The sequence below is a fragment of the Bombus huntii genome, chromosome 4 (genome assembly GCF_024542735.1).
Source record: "Bombus huntii isolate Logan2020A chromosome 4, iyBomHunt1.1, whole genome shotgun sequence".
Classification (NCBI taxonomy): Eukaryota; Metazoa; Arthropoda; class Insecta; order Hymenoptera; family Apidae; genus Bombus; species Bombus huntii.
In genome coordinates, this window is record NC_066241.1 from 14,955,596 (window position 1) to 14,971,984 (window position 16,389).

At 25.5% G+C, this 16,389-nt stretch overlaps 4 protein-coding genes across 10 annotated transcripts; 2 read left to right on the forward strand and 2 right to left on the reverse strand.

Annotated features, from left to right (window-relative positions):
- Window positions 1–93: 93 nt before the first annotated feature.
- On the forward strand, window positions 94–5,717 carry LOC126864410 (uncharacterized). 3 transcript variants are annotated; one of them, XM_050615736.1, is made up of 10 exons: window positions 97–812; window positions 1,375–1,759; window positions 1,882–2,112; window positions 2,237–2,652; window positions 2,761–2,993; window positions 3,136–3,287; window positions 3,415–3,562; window positions 3,679–3,907; window positions 3,966–4,156; window positions 4,294–5,717. In XM_050615736.1, exons 1-10 carry the CDS (start codon window positions 787–789, stop codon window positions 4,332–4,334), a joined length of 2,052 nt encoding a protein of 683 aa, XP_050471693.1. In that variant the 5' UTR covers window positions 97–786; the 3' UTR covers window positions 4,335–5,717. The 3 variants fall into 3 exon arrangements, with proteins under 3 accessions (XP_050471692.1, XP_050471691.1, XP_050471693.1); XM_050615735.1 differs by lacking the exon at window positions 4,294–5,717 and having other exon boundaries at window positions 94–812; window positions 1,375–1,750; window positions 3,966–4,287; XM_050615734.1 differs by lacking the exon at window positions 4,294–5,717 and having other exon boundaries at window positions 96–812; window positions 3,966–4,287.
- Window positions 4,423–14,635, forward strand: LOC126864423 (ribonuclease H2 subunit B). Of its 4 annotated transcripts, none has more exons than XM_050615775.1 (6): window positions 9,276–9,412; window positions 10,430–10,843; window positions 11,076–11,314; window positions 11,441–11,726; window positions 11,872–12,092; window positions 12,170–12,655. In XM_050615775.1, the coding sequence occupies exons 2-6, from the start codon at window positions 10,756–10,758 to the stop codon at window positions 12,260–12,262; spliced, it is 927 nt and encodes a 308-aa protein (XP_050471732.1). In that variant the 5' UTR covers window positions 9,276–9,412; window positions 10,430–10,755; the 3' UTR covers window positions 12,263–12,655. The 4 variants fall into 4 exon arrangements, with proteins under 4 accessions (XP_050471735.1, XP_050471732.1, XP_050471733.1 ...); XM_050615776.1 differs by lacking the exon at window positions 9,276–9,412 and adding an exon at window positions 14,477–14,635 and having other exon boundaries at window positions 12,170–12,269; XM_050615777.1 differs by lacking the exon at window positions 9,276–9,412 and adding an exon at window positions 14,480–14,635 and having other exon boundaries at window positions 12,170–12,269.
- LOC126864422 (annexin B9-like) lies at window positions 5,609–9,341 on the reverse strand. Of its 2 annotated transcripts, none has more exons than XM_050615772.1 (7): window positions 9,201–9,341; window positions 8,984–9,031; window positions 7,882–8,263; window positions 7,607–7,759; window positions 7,253–7,426; window positions 6,543–6,724; window positions 5,609–6,060 (listed from the first exon to the last, which is right to left on the reverse strand). In XM_050615772.1, the coding sequence occupies exons 2-7, from the start codon at window positions 9,011–9,013 to the stop codon at window positions 6,007–6,009; spliced, it is 975 nt and encodes a 324-aa protein (XP_050471729.1). In that variant the 5' UTR covers window positions 9,014–9,031; window positions 9,201–9,341; the 3' UTR covers window positions 5,609–6,006. The 2 variants fall into 2 exon arrangements, with proteins under 2 accessions (XP_050471729.1, XP_050471730.1); XM_050615773.1 differs by having other exon boundaries at window positions 8,984–9,035; window positions 9,201–9,295.
- Window positions 14,547–16,366, reverse strand: LOC126864417 (bystin). The gene is made up of 3 exons (XM_050615759.1): window positions 16,097–16,366; window positions 14,911–15,842; window positions 14,547–14,843 (listed from the first exon to the last, which is right to left on the reverse strand). Exons 1-3 carry the CDS (start codon window positions 16,226–16,228, stop codon window positions 14,615–14,617), a joined length of 1,293 nt encoding a protein of 430 aa, XP_050471716.1. The 5' UTR covers window positions 16,229–16,366; the 3' UTR covers window positions 14,547–14,614.
- Between the last annotated feature and the right edge of the window lie 23 nt (window positions 16,367–16,389).

Below are 16,389 nucleotides of genomic sequence, written 5' to 3' on the forward strand. Positions count from 1 at the left end.
AAATTTTGCTACAAAATGGACACTGAGGGCCTCTCGCGATCAATGGTTGCACTATCAGCACATCTCGTCACCGGTACACTTGGGAAAAACGTACATATGCACGGCGAGAGGAGAAATGTACAATCGTGCAATCTTGGCTGTTACTTTTGTACAAATTTATAAAGTTTTTACTTGTATTTATTCAGAAGAAAGAAACATATTTATTTTTGAAAACATAACTATCAATTCTTACATTTTTAATACCTACATTTCCCATTACAAACTTTTTTCTTTAAAATCATTACAGATTGTTTCTTTTTATACGTGGAAACCTTTTTTTACATCATGTATTTTTTAAATAATGACATTAGTAAGAGGTATAGCAAGATAAAGGGGTTAAAACTGCACCATTCACCAACAGCTTGATGAAAGAGAACATCGTAAAGCAATTATGAATTCTTTACTTCGACACAAATGTAATTAGAGTAAATAGAATATGATGTTTATGATAGTAAATTTGTAAAACGGAAAGCATAATAAATTTTGTGCATGTCAATGATTATGATAGTTATGTCTTATCTGTTATTGTCATACCTGTCATCTAGGGGTTATCAGAGAGCGTTGCGTACTTTAAATCTATAAATTTAGAAACTAAACGCTAACGACTTATGTATGATAACCTAAATTATACAATTTAAACAAATTTTTGATACAACAGAAAAGAAAAAGGTCTATAAGAATAATATGATTTAAAAAGATAATTTGAGCACATGCAGTTCATGAATAGTTTATTTTAATTTATTAATCATGGATAGATTTTCAAGTATTGATTGGTAAGTACGAAGAATCATTTTTAAATATCTTAACTTATTAAGAATTAGTATATATTTTAATCAGCAGAAACTACCAAGATTATTACTATTTTTTTACTTTAGCAGAAAATAGATGATATTTATTATTTTAATGAAATTTATGATTCATACTTTGAGATGGACAACCATCAATTTTATTTATGCAAAACAGAAATTTTGTATTTTTTTACTTAATTTTCGTATTTTTTTCAACCTTATTATGAATTATATTTTACTAATAAAATAAATTATTTTCCATATGTTTATGTAATAATTTATAAAAAATATTTGAAGAAAATATTTTTAAGAAATATTTTCTCGTATTCTTTATTAAAAATATGTAATCTGTTATATTATTATGAAAGTTTCTATTCTTAATTACATATTTGAGTTGTTTAAGATACTTTGCCATAAAAAAATGTATGTACATGTTAAATACATTTATTATTATCTAAATATTGATTATTGAAATTGTTATAAAATAATTGTAAATTTCTAAACTACAATAAATAAAAATTTTAATATTATGTATCAAATTTAATAGGAATACTGCATTGGAAGACCTAATAGATAATACTTTTGTTAATGAAGGAAGATTAGAGAAAGAAAGTGTGATGTATCGAATTATGACTGGGAATTTCAAAGATCCATTTAAAGATATTGAAGAAGATTACAAGAATGTTAAAATCTATCTAATGAAGGATGCTGATCTGGACTTAAGTAAAATGGAAAAAGAATATGAACCTAAGCACACAAAAAAGACCAAATGTTATATACCTGGTATTGTTAAACCAATGTTTAAAAGTCTTAAGAAATCCAAACTAAACAAGGAACAACAAGCAATGTGTTTAAGAGTCTTGTTAAAATTTTCAAAATCTGATAAACCGAAGCTAACACAAATAGAGAGAAAAGAATTAAAAGTATATATGGTACTTAAAGCATAATGTCATAAAAAATTATTGAAATTGCTCTCTTAATAAAGAAGTTATAAATTAATTATAAGTAATTTTAAATTATTTTCTATAATATATAATTATGTCTGTTATTATAGGACTTACAACAAATAATATCTAAAGAACAAGATGAATTTTTGGAGTTTGCAAAAAGTAAATGGCATGAAAGATCATTTAAAATCACATGTGAAGATTATATAAATTTACATTGGAAATTAAAGTTACAATGTATTTATAAATTACCTAGGTATTACACTGAAATAACAAGCATTCCATTTGTAGCAGATAAAAATATTCAAGTAAAATTTCTTTCTAATTGTTTACAACTGGTGAGTAATACAGATATTATTTATAAGTAGTTATAAATAATGTATATAATTAGAGATGTGGCTAATGAAAACAATATATTATGTTTTATTGCCTTACAAATCTTTTTTTTATTCTTTTTTGAAGGGTAAATTACAAAAGATAGTGTTGCCAACTTTTAGTAGACCATGTATGCTACATATAAATTCAGAACAATTACAAAAACGATTTCTTCCTGAAAAAGAAAATGTCAAAGAATCATTGATGCTTTTTAAACTACCTGTAAGTGAAGATGCAAATTGTCAAAAATTGGCTGAAGATAATAATGTAGATTTGGTAATTTCATCCAGTGGTCTTAATTGTTTAGTAAATAATATTGGTCCAACATATTCAAATTCGTGGATTTTACCCATAGTCATTAAAAGGCACAATGATAAAAATGTTATCTACATAGATAAGCCAGCACCCCCAGTTGCAAGTACTATACCAGAAAAAAATACTTGGGTGTATAAATATATTCTGAAATATTTTTTTATTGGTACCAAACATTTAGCTTTAGAGAGGTAAGATAGAAACTTATTCTTTCCACATATTTTTATTTAAATTGTATTTCTCTTTTTAATTAATTATGAATAATATTACAATTTACACTTTTGACTACATAATAATAGTAATGAAGATGATAATATATTTGATGATGTTAATTGTGAAAAACTATTAAAATTAGAAGAAGAATATGAAAATGCTTCAACAAAAATTAACAATGAGTTATCTTCAAATGCACCAGAAGAGGATAAAAGTTTTGAAGAAATTTTAACTCAACAGAATCTGACAAACTGTGAAGAATCTTTGCATACAACTGCTTCTAATTTTTGTAATTCCTTTAGTTCTACAAGTAATGAAGGTAAAAATATATTTAATATTTATATAGATATATGTCTCCTAAGTTATGTCTTCATGAAAATTACTAGTTATATAAGCTATAAAAACTAAAAAAAGAACAAGTAATAAAAGCATTAAAAGTAATCAATTTTATGAATTAATAGATATACAAAATGGAACCTCTGAAGCGATGGAAAATTGTGTATCATATAACTTGTTTACAATTGGACCACTACTTTCAGAACAGAATGAATTAATGAAAGACGTTATTAAAGAATATAAAATGTTAGTTCGAACAAAAACACATGGGGTTGAGGTTTGTGTTTGCTATGTAAAATTTAATATACTTTTAATTTATTGAAATGTTTTTAAAAGGTAGTCTGAGGAAAACAGTTAAAATTAATAATATAGTGTTGAGTTAATTATTTACCTTATTTTTACAGATTTTAGAGAATGAAGTACAAAGATTATTATTGTTAACACCAAAATTAGAGCATCAGCCTGATCTTGGTGCTGAAGCTGTAACATTAGAAGAAGCATTGAAACAATGGGTATCTTTGATATTTAGGCCTCATACATTTCTAGCTCGAGGTAAATTATTTGAAATCAACAATATCGGTATAATAAATTAGTTGTATTATATTTGCATAGAAATATGTTACAATAATACACCCAAAAGTAATGCAATGTATGTATATTTATTTTAGTTCGAATATCAAGTAAAACATCAGAAATATTACAAATAGAACATCGTACAGCAATATCTATAAATAATGAAATTAAAAGACTTTATAACACGAAAGTTGAAAATACTTTGATAATTTTACATAATGTTATTCAATCTCTTGCAAATTTATCTCCAGGACGTTATATTTTGAGACATACAATAAGAAATGGAGCATTTGCTGCTGTTTTTAAATCAGCAGAAAGTTCAGGGTAAGTGATTGTAAAATAATGTATTATTTAATTTTATTGTCCCATTATTTATTTGCAGAAAAAATAATCTTGATATTCATACAATTTATGATGAAATATTTCACACTTTACCTAGTCCACCTTGGATTCCATTAGACAAAACCTTACCAACTCCAATGCTTAAGTATTTTGAAAGAATGCCAGCTTTGTTTTATCCATCGAATAATAAAACATCTTCTGTTAATAAAAAACGCACCAAATGTAATACAGGTATACGATACTATATAATTATGATTATGAAGATAGCTATAATTAATGTTATTAATATTTCCTTAGGATTAGTATACAATACTATATAATCATGATCATTAAGATAGCTATAATTAATGTTATTAATATTTCCTTAGGATTTGTACGTAGAAGTTTAAGAAATAACAAGAAAAAATGATCAGTATTCAATATCAACATAAGTGGAGAAATACATTTCTTTAACAAATTAGCTTTTTCTATTGGTCTTATTTCTCTACTCAATATACAAACACAAATTTTAAATTTTATATGCTGCCATTATTATTTGTTTATTACAGTAAGATCTAAAGTCTGATACAATCTGTGTTACAAATGTATACATTTGATGTAATTTTAATTGTTTTTTAACTTTAACTATAATAAATTGCTATTGCATCTGTATAATCTCCTGTATCTTGTGTGAACTACATAATATAATAAAATATAGCAGAATATAACACAATCTACCATATATTATGGAATAACAAATAATATATCGTAATATACAGTTTCGGATCGAAATAAGCAATACATTCGAGACCATACTGGTACTATATGGCTTAATTTTATTCTCGAATGAGACAAAAAAGAACACGGAGAAGAAATGAGAGGCTTGAGATAACGGCAATTTCATAAAGTGATCAGTCGAGCAGTATATAACACGTCAGGATCGCTAATATTAGAATGAGAAAGCATTATATATATTCTATTCGTTTTCTATTAAATGATGTCACTATTCATTCGATCACAAAAATGTATGGCTTCTTGCTTTCACAGACTTCTTACTCGTTTCGAATCTCTCACTCTGTTGGCGAATTCAAGTGAAGAAGAGGGGATAGCGAGTTGCTTATTTTGAGTCAGAAACCAGTTATTATAGGCAAAACTTATTTCGAGATAAAACTGTAGTGTAGTATATTTCAGATTTGATTTCAGTTCTAGTATCTTAATTATCAGTCGTATACATTTTCTAAGGTTTCTTAAGGTAAGATAGGATAGTGAAAAGACAATTGGATTTATGCTATCTCCCCTTACTATGTTCTCTGTATGTTTTTTTATTATTGTTTTTTATTTGAGTATTTGCGTTGCGTTAGATGCTGTAAAGTTTGTATATTTAACAAGTTAAGTGTATATAAAAAAATAAATATTTATCGTATCTTTTACGTGTATATAAAAATAAAAGTATTGTCTTTTTTTAAATAAATATAAAATAATTTTTTAAACGTATAAAATAAACACTATTAAAAGTAAATTATGTTATAATAATGTTATGTGTAAAATTTATAAATATTGAAATTAAATGTTATATAAAAGTATGTTTGATAAATATATAAAACCAGAGAGGAAATTTCCTCTCTGATATAACTTACACATATTTTAAGACTTATATATCTATAAAACACGGCTAGCCACTAAATATTCAACGTACTAAATATATAATGTTTAACATTTTAATATATTTATATTCATAAAGATTTTTTTTATAACAATTTGTACAAATAGTAGGTTTTCATCGTTAAATATACATATATATATATAAACATTTTTAATAAAAAATAGTATATAACTATGCAATTTAGTAAACTAGTATACTTCATAAAAAATAAATTTTAGTATATCATAAAAAGCACAGTATAGCACCATAAAGATTCTTCCGAGATTCCAAAATTGTGTAAAAAATATAGTAAAATGCATAATCCTTTATACCCATATATTTAATTAATAGATTGATGTAAAGCAAAAGTATAAGCAAAAGTGTGCAAGACACTTATCTTTTATTTGAGCCATAAATATTATTAAAGCTTTGGAATTTATCATGAAATATTTTCTCTTAATTAAGTAGAAACAAGTGAGAGTAAAGCCTTTTTGTAATCTCCAGATGTATCACCCTAGAACAGAAAATTTAGGTATTAATTTAAACATTAATATTCAATTGTATGTGATGTAATCTGCAGTTAGAAATTTTTATTAGAATGAAATTTTTACTACTTTCTAATTTTAGTACTATGAGCAAAATTTTTGAAATCATATATAGTTATCTTTAATTCTTTAGATACACAGAATAACCCATTATACATCTATGAGATTATTTACCTTAATGAATAAGATATAAATCCGAACATACTGAACTAAATGTTTGATCGATAATGTAATACATATCTCATGAGTATGAGTATCATCTGAGCATCGCATTACTTAATTAGTTAAAATCAAGCTTTACTTCTATTCTATGTTTTTTTTAAAAATAATTTTATTATAGAACTATATATACAGTGTATTGCTAGAAATATATTTTAACAACATACTACAATACTTTACTAACTAATAATATATCATAAAATATTGAAGAAAGAGCAATATGAATACATACCGCAATCCAGCTTTCCAATGATTTCCCATAACGTTCTTCAAAAGCTTTTTTAATATCACCTAAATCAATTTCACTTCGAGAAACAATGATGCGGATCAATGTTCGATCTTTTGTACCAATACCATGCATACTGGCATATAATCGCTCAGCAAAGAAACCAACTTTTGATTTTACACATTTTACTGTTGTATAAAAATCATAGCATTTATATTAAATTATATAAAATACAGTTCTTAAATTAAAACATAAATATATAGTATATAGTTCAATAATGTCAATACTACAATTTCATTGTACAGTGTTTCCCACACATCATTGTAATTATATTCAAAATCAAGAAGTTACAAATAGATAGAGCATTGTTCAGATTTCCTACAACAAAAATAAATTTTCTAGTGTTTATTAGACATTAATAAACGTACTACAAACGTACAGATAAGGTTTTCCCAATGAAAGTGAGTCTAAGTAAGATCATATTTGTACTCATTTTAATTAGGAAGACTTCATCCATCTATTGATAATATTCTCATAAGAAAGAGATAGAAACTTTTATTTCTGTTATGCACTTTTTGCTCTGTTTTCTTTAATAATCAGTCACATGACTCTGAGGACCTGATCTAGCAAAATATGATGAGGGTGTATTGAGAATATGACTGTTACAATGATCCAGGGAACACTGTATTAGGCATTTCTATAAACAAAATACTGACCTATTCCAAGGAGACCCTTCTCAAGGCTTCCAGAAAACTCTTTCTTAATAGCAACTTCAATGTCATGACCAGATATTTTTTCATATTCAATAAAAGTCTGTCTTAATTGCTGATAGCTACGTGTTACTAAAATAGCATTAAACTGTGATTCATCTGTGCCCCATTGTTTCTCACCTATACCAAAATAAATAATTATGTTTCAAGTAAATATATTATATTACTTATATTATATTACTTATGATTAATAATTCTTATATCAAAACAAAACACAGATTTCTTTTACTTTATTAATAATTATTAAAAATAATCATATAATCCTCTTTTATTAAAAATAGTTTGTATTATTATAAATACCAGCTTCATAAAGTGCCTGAGCATCTGCTATAGCTTGTGCTTGATCTATTCCTTGATTTTCATCCCTGTTTGCTTGAACAAGAGAAACTAATAATCTTTTGAAATGTCCTGAAGTATCTCCCTTTAATTCACTTTCAAGAGATTTTCCATATACTGTTAAGAACAAAATATTTTTGAATTAATAAATATAAATGTTTTATATAATAGTCCTATATAAACTTATATTAAACTTATTTTTCTAAAATTTAATTAAAATAAATAATTGCTAGACTTACAGTTCTCATAAAATGCTGCAATAGTACGTATACCGTAATTACTCAATGTACATAAAATTTCTACAATTGCTTCCTCATCAGTTCCTAATCCACTAACTGCATCATGTAGTTCTTTAGCATAATAATGAGGTAACGGTGTCATAAGAGCAATTATAACATCTTCCAATTTCCCTGTTAATTCACTTTTTAAATCACTAACCAAATCTTTTCCATATAAAGTTTTATATGCTTCAGCAATTTCTAATCTCTGAACAATTCCTCTCCTTGTAAGTACATCAATAATAGTTTTTTCATCAGTACCAAAACCTTTCATTGCTTTACGCAACATTGTAGCATCTGCATTTGCATCAAATGGTTCCGCAGGGTATACCGTTGGAGTACACTATAGAGGATTATTTCTTTTATATCATTTTAAATAAATTAAAATAATTATAGATTTATATGTCTTTATATTATACAATTCATATATGAATAATAATTATCTTTTTACTTAAATCATTATTATAAGCTATCAACAAGTTGGTACTATGATATGTAAGAAATTTAAAAAAATATAATTTATTAATATTAAGAAAAATGTTTGTTATCATTAAATAATATGCAAATTTTTGTCTAATATATATATTTTAGTAAAACAATATTTAGTGAATTAAAGCAAAAAACATATATTTTTTGAATATATACCTAAAATTAAAAAGCTTTTTTATATTAAAATAATATGGAACTTATATCTAAAGTGTGTGTGTAGATCTTTTTTGAAAGATATAATAACTCTTATATATAAGATATAATAAACTCTTTTCCATTTAAATTAATTTTCTATATTCCAATAATTCGTGCTAAGGACATAAGTACTTTATTGCAAATTATTATGATATAAAGAATTTATAACACTAATAATATTAAATTTCTAATAAAGCATAAACTGTTTTATAAATATATATTCATAATACGAAGAGAAGTTGAACGCTGATTGATTAGCTCAAGCGAAGCAGCGATAAAAATACGGTCGATCAATGCTCATACCAAAAATAGACTAATCTTAAAAGCAGTCATTTAAAGAATGTTTTAAGTTTCTAATAAATAATTAAGAGATACTTACTTTAAACGGATAATACTGTTGTTGTGACATTTTTGACTACGCAGGGAACTGCCTAAAATAAATAAAGATAATTATTAGTTAAATTGATCAATACCAAAGAATAATATAAATATCTGTATTGTACATTGCAATATAGTCTATAATATTATTTTTTATGTTAATTTATGCTTATATGCATGAAAATGTATTTACAATAAAAATATTTTTAAAAACTTACCAATAAACTGTTTCCGAAAAATAAAAACGGAGAGGAGCTTTACGTTTGATAGCCGGCTAACCAATGATGGGCACACCCACTTTCGCATCACGTCATGTACATACGTACATAGTTCTTTCAAGGTGCTTACTAACTAGAGCGTGAGTAATGAGTAAGAGAAAAAAGGCCACAATGCTTCCAATGACATCATAACGGATACTATATATATAAACGTATATACTTATTCTTACATATTTACTTAATCATTATGAAATCAAGATTCGGAGATGTCATCAGTTAATGTATTTTGTATGTCTTCTTATGTTTACTAAATTTGTGTTACACCATACGTGGATTTTTAAGTTTGAAATTATATTGTTGTATTTTCTTTATACTCATATAATAATAGAATAACTATAGTTCAATTGGAAATTTTATAACAATTTCTTTCGATAATTTTTAGAAGGTTATTCGACTTTCACAATTTTTTTGTTTAGTACATTCTATATTAGCAACTCTTACAAAAAGAAGAATGCAATGTAATTTATTTTAATAAATTTCTTTATTTTTATTTGCAGTTAAATATTATTTTTGTCTGTGTAAGGGAATATCAACAAAGAAGGAGTTCCAGTATCAAGTTATAAGTGTAAAATATTCAAATTTACATTTTTTATAGTTTACTTATTGCAAAAATTTAAATTTTATATATCCAAATAATTAAATTATTTTCCTGGTATTTATATAATATAATATTGATGTATTACATAAGATTTAAACATTTAATCGGATCATCTATATAAAATATAACGAAACCCGCTGATTTAATTATTTATATATAATGGTAAATTTATTAAAATTATGTTAGTTAAGTGTGGATGTTTTTATACAGATATATTTACCCGGTATGACTATTGTGAAAGAAATATACATAATAGGATAGAGGATATTTATAATTGTTATATTCCGATGTACGTAAAATTTAATATATATATGCATACAGGCATACAAATACGAAAAAATAATAAGCGTAATAAAATATATAGTGTTAATCATGCTATTGAATTAAAATAGATTGAAATTATATTTTTAAACTATCAATATATTTTTATGTATGTAAACATTAAAATGTGTTTTATACAAAATTACATGGGAATTAAATATACATATATCATATCAGTAAAAATGACATATGTGTAGTTTAAATCTTTCACACTAGAGTACGATTTTCATGTATCTTTCTTTTTTAAAAGATGGCTCATTAGCGCGGTAACGCCTCTTTTCTGCTAATACTCCGATCATCGACCATTCACTGATGTTCGACTACGCATCGAGATTTCAAATGTTGTTTCCTACAACATTGGCGGCATGTCGCGTTTAACCTGTTTATTTATTAAAAGAGATACACAATATAATATATTTCAATTATCTAGTAATAAGACGTTACAATTTGAGGGTTCTACGAAAAATGGCTGATCGCTAAATTTGTTGTGTGTATGTGCATTAATACAAGGGGAAAATTCTGTGAAAGGAATAAATAACCTAACGTAATATCGATTTGTGTAAAACGCGCGTAAATATGCCGCGTACCAAAGCATCACCAAAAAAATGTGTTAAAACAACAAATTCACATCCAGGCACAAATACATGGGTTTTCCTAATGAAAGGTGCATAAATAAAAATTATTTCGTATTTAAATTTCTCTATTATATATTATTTATAACCGTTAGACATATACGAGCACTACCCAAGATGATTAAACTTATTAATAATTATAAATATTTTCCTATTATTTATTAATTTTAAATATTTTCCTATTTCTTACTGTTTCATTAGTTATACTATATTTCTTAATAATATATTCATAAAATAGATCAACATAATCTCTATGCCTTCCAGGTGATAGTTTAAATAATACAGATGGTGGTGTACCTGATGTTATTAAATTAAGACATCCAGCTACAAATCAACCTGCAATGTTTGTATTTAGTCCAGGCAATGTAACAGTACAAGAAGTTCTGACATTTGATGAAAATAAAAGGTCATGGTTTATAGATGATAATGTAAAGTCTGATGGAAAGTTACATTTATCTACTCCTATTGATCCAATATTTTTAATATTACCTTATTTAAGAAAGGTAAATCTCCATTATTATATTTTACTTATTATTATATATGTTAATCTATTGTGACATAATGTAGGGATTTAATTGACTGTTATGGGTTTAATATTCTAAGTAGTAGTAAAAATATTACACTCGTAGTCACAACAAGCACAACCATTAGAACAATGTCTTTGGGATGAAGATTTTGTAGAAACGACTCGTCTTACTCAATGTCAGAATTTAAAACTGACTCTAGTCGCCGACCGCAAGGGAGATGAATCTTTACAAGCTTATAAATTTAATGAAGAAAAAGCATTAATCTGGTTGCATAAGAAAGTGGAAAGAGTAATTGAAGTATTAAAACAGAAGGGCATTCATGTATCACAGGGTGCTATTAGTGCTACTTATGTTAAAAGTACTAAACTTGAAACTGCTTCAGAAGTGGGTAAGATATGAAATAAATTTCATGCATGAAAAATTTTAGTAAATAGCAAATTCAATTATTGTTTCAATAAACATTCAGAGATAAAACAATATCTATTTATGTTGGGATTAGGAAAAAGGTATTAATATACTCATTTTTTGTTTAGAATATTTAAAATATGCACATGGCATTGTATCAGAGTATCTTCAAGAAGATTTATCAAAAAAATTAGCACAACATTTAAATTTAGCAGATGAATCAGAAAATAAGAAACGGAAATTAAATAGTCCTAAAGATACTGTTGAAGAAAAGAAACCTAAGAAAGATACAACTGAAAATGAATCAGTATTAAAACCAAAAACACCTGAGTCAACTAAATTAGAAAAGGTAATTTAAAAAAGGTTACTTGTATCTTACAATGCATGTTTATAACATAGGTTTTCATGATGTATCTTTTTATATAGCCTCAAAAAGCTACAATTGGTAAGAAAGAATTAGCTAGACAAAAAGCAGCAGCTGGATCCAAGAGCATTACTAGCTTCTTTAAGAAAAAATAAATTTTAGGTAATTTGAGAAATCTAAATATATAAAAATTTTTGAAATCTCAAATATTGCAATATGTATACACTCAAGTTGTAGCACTGTTATTCAGAACCAGGTTCACAACATTGTAAAAATATCTTGAAATATTTTAAATAATTGTTTAACCAATAGACAACTCTAATCAATAAGCAATTTCTTAAATATTTTTTAATATATATGTTGCAATCTCTCTACATTGGGGAATAGAATATTTAAGTACTTATTATAATTTTGGATGTACGTAAAATATATTGTAAAAAACATAAAAATTTTGAAAATAGCAAGTTTGAACATGTAAAAGTATTGGTCGTGTTCACAATACATTATTTTTAAATTAAAAAATATATTAAAAAGTAATTTAAAATGGATTACTTTTAAATAGATAATTTAATATTAAACTTATATGATGTCTAATTCATAACGCATTGGAAAAAAATTCATTGTAAAATATCTTAAACAATCTGGAAGAATCAATTACCAAGGATCACGAAGGTGGCCTTAAATATAACAAAATCTATTAGTTATTACAGCAAATATACTAATTACCATTATTGATAACAAAATATCAGAACTTTTATTTAAATTTTTAAATCCGTATTTGAGATTGTGTATAATTGAAAAATCTAATTGTACAATATTGTTCAATATTCATCAATTTGTATTATTGAATGTTTCTACATGTAATTTCGAAAACTAATCTAATAGTACAAGCACAAAAATAACATCTGATTTTAACATCTCAAAGTTCAATATTTTTGTATATATTTTGTATATCCATATACAGTCAAATATGTCAATATTTGAAAGCGTTTGTATTTGTTTGGCATATTTTTACTGCTCAAAATAATTGTAATCAATCAGTCATTTTTAATAAAAAGGTAAAATATTAAAAAATTAAATGTATCGTATATGTATTTAAAATATTGTTAATGTGATGTAATTATCAATTTTTGTTTCTATTAAAAGCCTAATATTAATGTAGATATTTCAAGTTCCATCATAAAAAAATGAATAAAAATTTTAACATGTATTTTGTAGTTACTAAGAAAGTCATAAAATTTTAAGAAAAGAAACATTTCAATAAATTCAAATAATAAATACTAATTTGAACAATAGTATTTAATAAGCTTTATGTTAATACAAAGTGATATAATTTAATTTGTTAATATACTAACTTGTCTCAAACTAAATTTTGTTAAGATGATATTTAAAGTAATATTGAAGAGTCAAAATAGAAAGAATATGGAGTGAACAATATTTAGGAAATTAGTATTGTTTGATTTCACACACATGAGTTTTTAAGTATTTTGAAAAAAGATAAATCAGATATGAATATGCATAATGAACTGATACTTAGTACTTAAATTAGGAGATTGAAAATACTTAGATTGATTCATTAAAGTGAAGCCACATTAAAATAAACTTTGTGACATAATAAATACATATTTTAATCATTATTAGTTTTTTATTAATAGCAGTGATGAACGTTTTGACATCAGGTATTAACACTTTATAGATCACATTAATTATGAAACTCTTCTTATTTTGTACTAATTGCAAGTCCATTACCATTCCTTTTATATCTTGTATTTCTCTTACAACTTTTTAGTAGCTTTTCTTATACTTATAGAACATCTTTATACAAAATTTAGCAAAATAACGGAATATTTCATTTATATCAAAATCTTCAATAACTTATTATAAATATTCATCTGTAAGAAAAATTATTTACTTTTTTAAATTATTTACAAATGTTTGAATTTATATATCTATGTATGTAACATTTATTTACAAGGAATATTGTAAGTTATATAAACTTTTTGTTATCAAAAATGGTTATAATTACCCAATTCAATATAATTATTGAGTACTCTATGTTTATCAAAAGTAATCGTGATTAGTTGCTAAAATTTTGTATTTCTGTAATTCTAATCGAACATAGCTTAATATAGCATAATATAATAATATAGCAAACTAGCTGACATTTTTATTATATGTATATAATTGTTATGTTCAATTGTTTTGATATACAACAATTCCATTATCGTCATTAAATTTGCAATGTACCATACATTGTCTAGAAATTTTTCTGATTCTTAAAATTGGATTGCACTAAAATTTATTTATTTATTGCCTGAAGTAACTTAGAAAGGATTAATAATTTACATGTTATTGCACTGTGTTTTCAGCAGCGTACAGATTCATGGATCAAATGTCAAGTATAGTAACAGTAGTTAGAAGTTAGATTGAAACATATGATAAAAAAGATGAATTTCATTTTATAACTATTAATGTTTTAATTTACAAAATTAATAAAGTACAAATATCTAGCAAACCATAGGTTCTAATTTAGGTTCTGTGATTTCTATGTCTCTGCATTTAGCATGTTGCAATTCTCTTCTTATTTCAGGTGTAATTGTATGATGAGATTGTTTCCTTAATAATCCTAATAAAGCTTCTTTTTGTTCAGAACTAATATCACCCTTATAACGTTGTACAAAAGTTAATAATGCCTGATGCCATAAAACTGGAAGCTCTCTAGGATCTCTTTCGAATCTAAAAATAAATGTTATTACTGAAATTGAAACATTACTAAAATTATATCTTAATTTTAAATTTTTACCTAAGAAAATGAAATACCACCGCATCAATAACCCTATATGGAAGAGCATATTTTTTATCTAAAAATATTCTAAGAAAAATGCTATTAGCTCCAGTGTAATCCATTTCTGCAATTTTTAATATTGCTGCTGAAGAATGTAAAGTTGGTATTGAATTTTTAGCAAGCACAGATCCAATAATAACAGCTTCTCTTAATGTACAGGTTCCAGATTCTAAAAGTGGAAGTAAAATTCCTTTCATGAAACCAGCAGGTTTATACAGTGCTTTCCGTAATGCTTGATATAAATGAAAATTTAATCTTTTATATTCTGCTAAGTCATCTCTAATTCGTGGTAATAATATTAAATTATAAAATCTTTGCGCCATTTTTTCTTTGAGATTAGAGGCAAATAGTCGAGTAGCTTGATACATTGCTGCAGCTGACCATTTTGTTGGATCAGTAATATATAATATTTGTTCCCAATTTTTTAAATTAGGAACAATTTTGAATGCTTTAGGTAATTTTCCACTGCGATATTTTGTTAATACATCTCTAACACCTTCATACATTGCTTTCACTCTTGGGTCTAATTCTTGCATTTGAATTGAGCCTGCATCTGAAAATTGAGTTTCAACTTCTGTTTTCTTTTCTGTTAACTTTTCTAATATTATATCAGCTAATGTCTTCATAGGGGCAGCATCCTTAGGCATGAACATTTGTATAGCTCTTTCATCTTCTTCATTTATTTCAAAATGTTCATAATGCAGTACAGTATCCTGTTCATCTTCACTTGATACTTCCTCTGAATCACTAAATTCAGCATTAGTGTCGAGTTTTATTAATGGTTTCTTTATAGATCTTGCACTTTGTCCAATTCCATTTTCTTCTTCAATTTCCATTTGTTGTCGTCTGGCTTGAGATAGGATTCGTTTTGTAAGAGCAGGGTCCACAAACTATACAGTTGCAATCAAAGTTATATATTAAAAATTAATTTATACTAAATATCTAAAATGATTTATTATAGAATAAGCGATGTAAATGTAAATTAATTTTAAAAATATTATATTTTATTCCATGACAAATTATACTAAAAGACTAAACTTTATCAATCAGAATTGCTACTGTGTTTTAAGAATAACACACTCAATAATAAAATATTAATCAAAATCATTTTTGTATTAAAAAAATGAAGATATATAAATCTAACCTTATCATCATCTTCGTGGCGAATTCTGACCTTTCGCCTGTTGTTCGATTTTACAGCTTTTTCTTCTTCTATTTGATCACCTAAGGCTGTTTTAGGTTGCTTAGAAACCTTTATTTTTTTTGCTTTGCCCATCTTATTATTTTACAATACTTCATACAATCAAGAAAAACATGTGACACAAATCATGAACATAGAAATATAAAGAATAGGAACCAAGCAATAACTGAAGTCATTTCCGAGGAGCGGGAAATGTGATATTTTGGAGCCACATCGGTGATTGGTTATGATCAGGC

What these genes read in the sequence shown, in the direction of transcription:
- LOC126864422 (XM_050615772.1), bottom strand. Translation starts at nt 9,013, where the DNA reads ATGTCACAACAACAGTATTATCCGTTTAAA. An exon ending in TCAGGCACTTTATGAAGCTG is followed by an intron (nt 7,427 to 7,606) that starts GTATTTATAATA and finishes ATTTTGGTATAG; the next exon opens with GTGAGAAACAATGGGGCACA. An exon ending in GAAGGGTCTCCTTGGAATAG is followed by an intron (nt 6,725 to 7,252) that starts GTCAGTATTTTG and finishes TTTATACAACAG; the next exon opens with TAAAATGTGTAAAATCAAAA.
- LOC126864417 (XM_050615759.1), bottom strand. Translation starts at nt 16,228, where the DNA reads ATGGGCAAAGCAAAAAAAATAAAGGTTTCTAAGCAACCTAAAACAGCC. An exon ending in GCCACGAAGATGATGATAAG is followed by an intron (nt 15,843 to 16,096) that starts GTTAGATTTATA and finishes GCAACTGTATAG; the next exon opens with TTTGTGGACCCTGCTCTTAC. An exon ending in GTGGTATTTCATTTTCTTAG is followed by an intron (nt 14,844 to 14,910) that starts GTAAAAATTTAA and finishes ATTTATTTTTAG; the next exon opens with ATTCGAAAGAGATCCTAGAG.
- LOC126864423 (XM_050615775.1), top strand. Translation starts at nt 10,756, where the DNA reads ATGCCGCGTACCAAAGCATCACCAAAAAAATGTGTTAAAACAACAAAT. An exon ending in TATTACCTTATTTAAGAAAG is followed by an intron (nt 11,315 to 11,440) that starts GTAAATCTCCAT and finishes TTACACTCGTAG; the next exon opens with TCACAACAAGCACAACCATT. An exon ending in AGTCAACTAAATTAGAAAAG is followed by an intron (nt 12,093 to 12,169) that starts GTAATTTAAAAA and finishes CTTTTTATATAG; the next exon opens with CCTCAAAAAGCTACAATTGG.
- LOC126864410 (XM_050615734.1), top strand. Translation starts at nt 787, where the DNA reads ATGGATAGATTTTCAAGTATTGATTG. An exon ending in AGATTTTCAAGTATTGATTG is followed by an intron (nt 813 to 1,374) that starts GTAAGTACGAAG and finishes CAAATTTAATAG; the next exon opens with GAATACTGCATTGGAAGACC. An exon ending in CAAAAACACATGGGGTTGAG is followed by an intron (nt 3,288 to 3,414) that starts GTTTGTGTTTGC and finishes TTATTTTTACAG; the next exon opens with ATTTTAGAGAATGAAGTACA.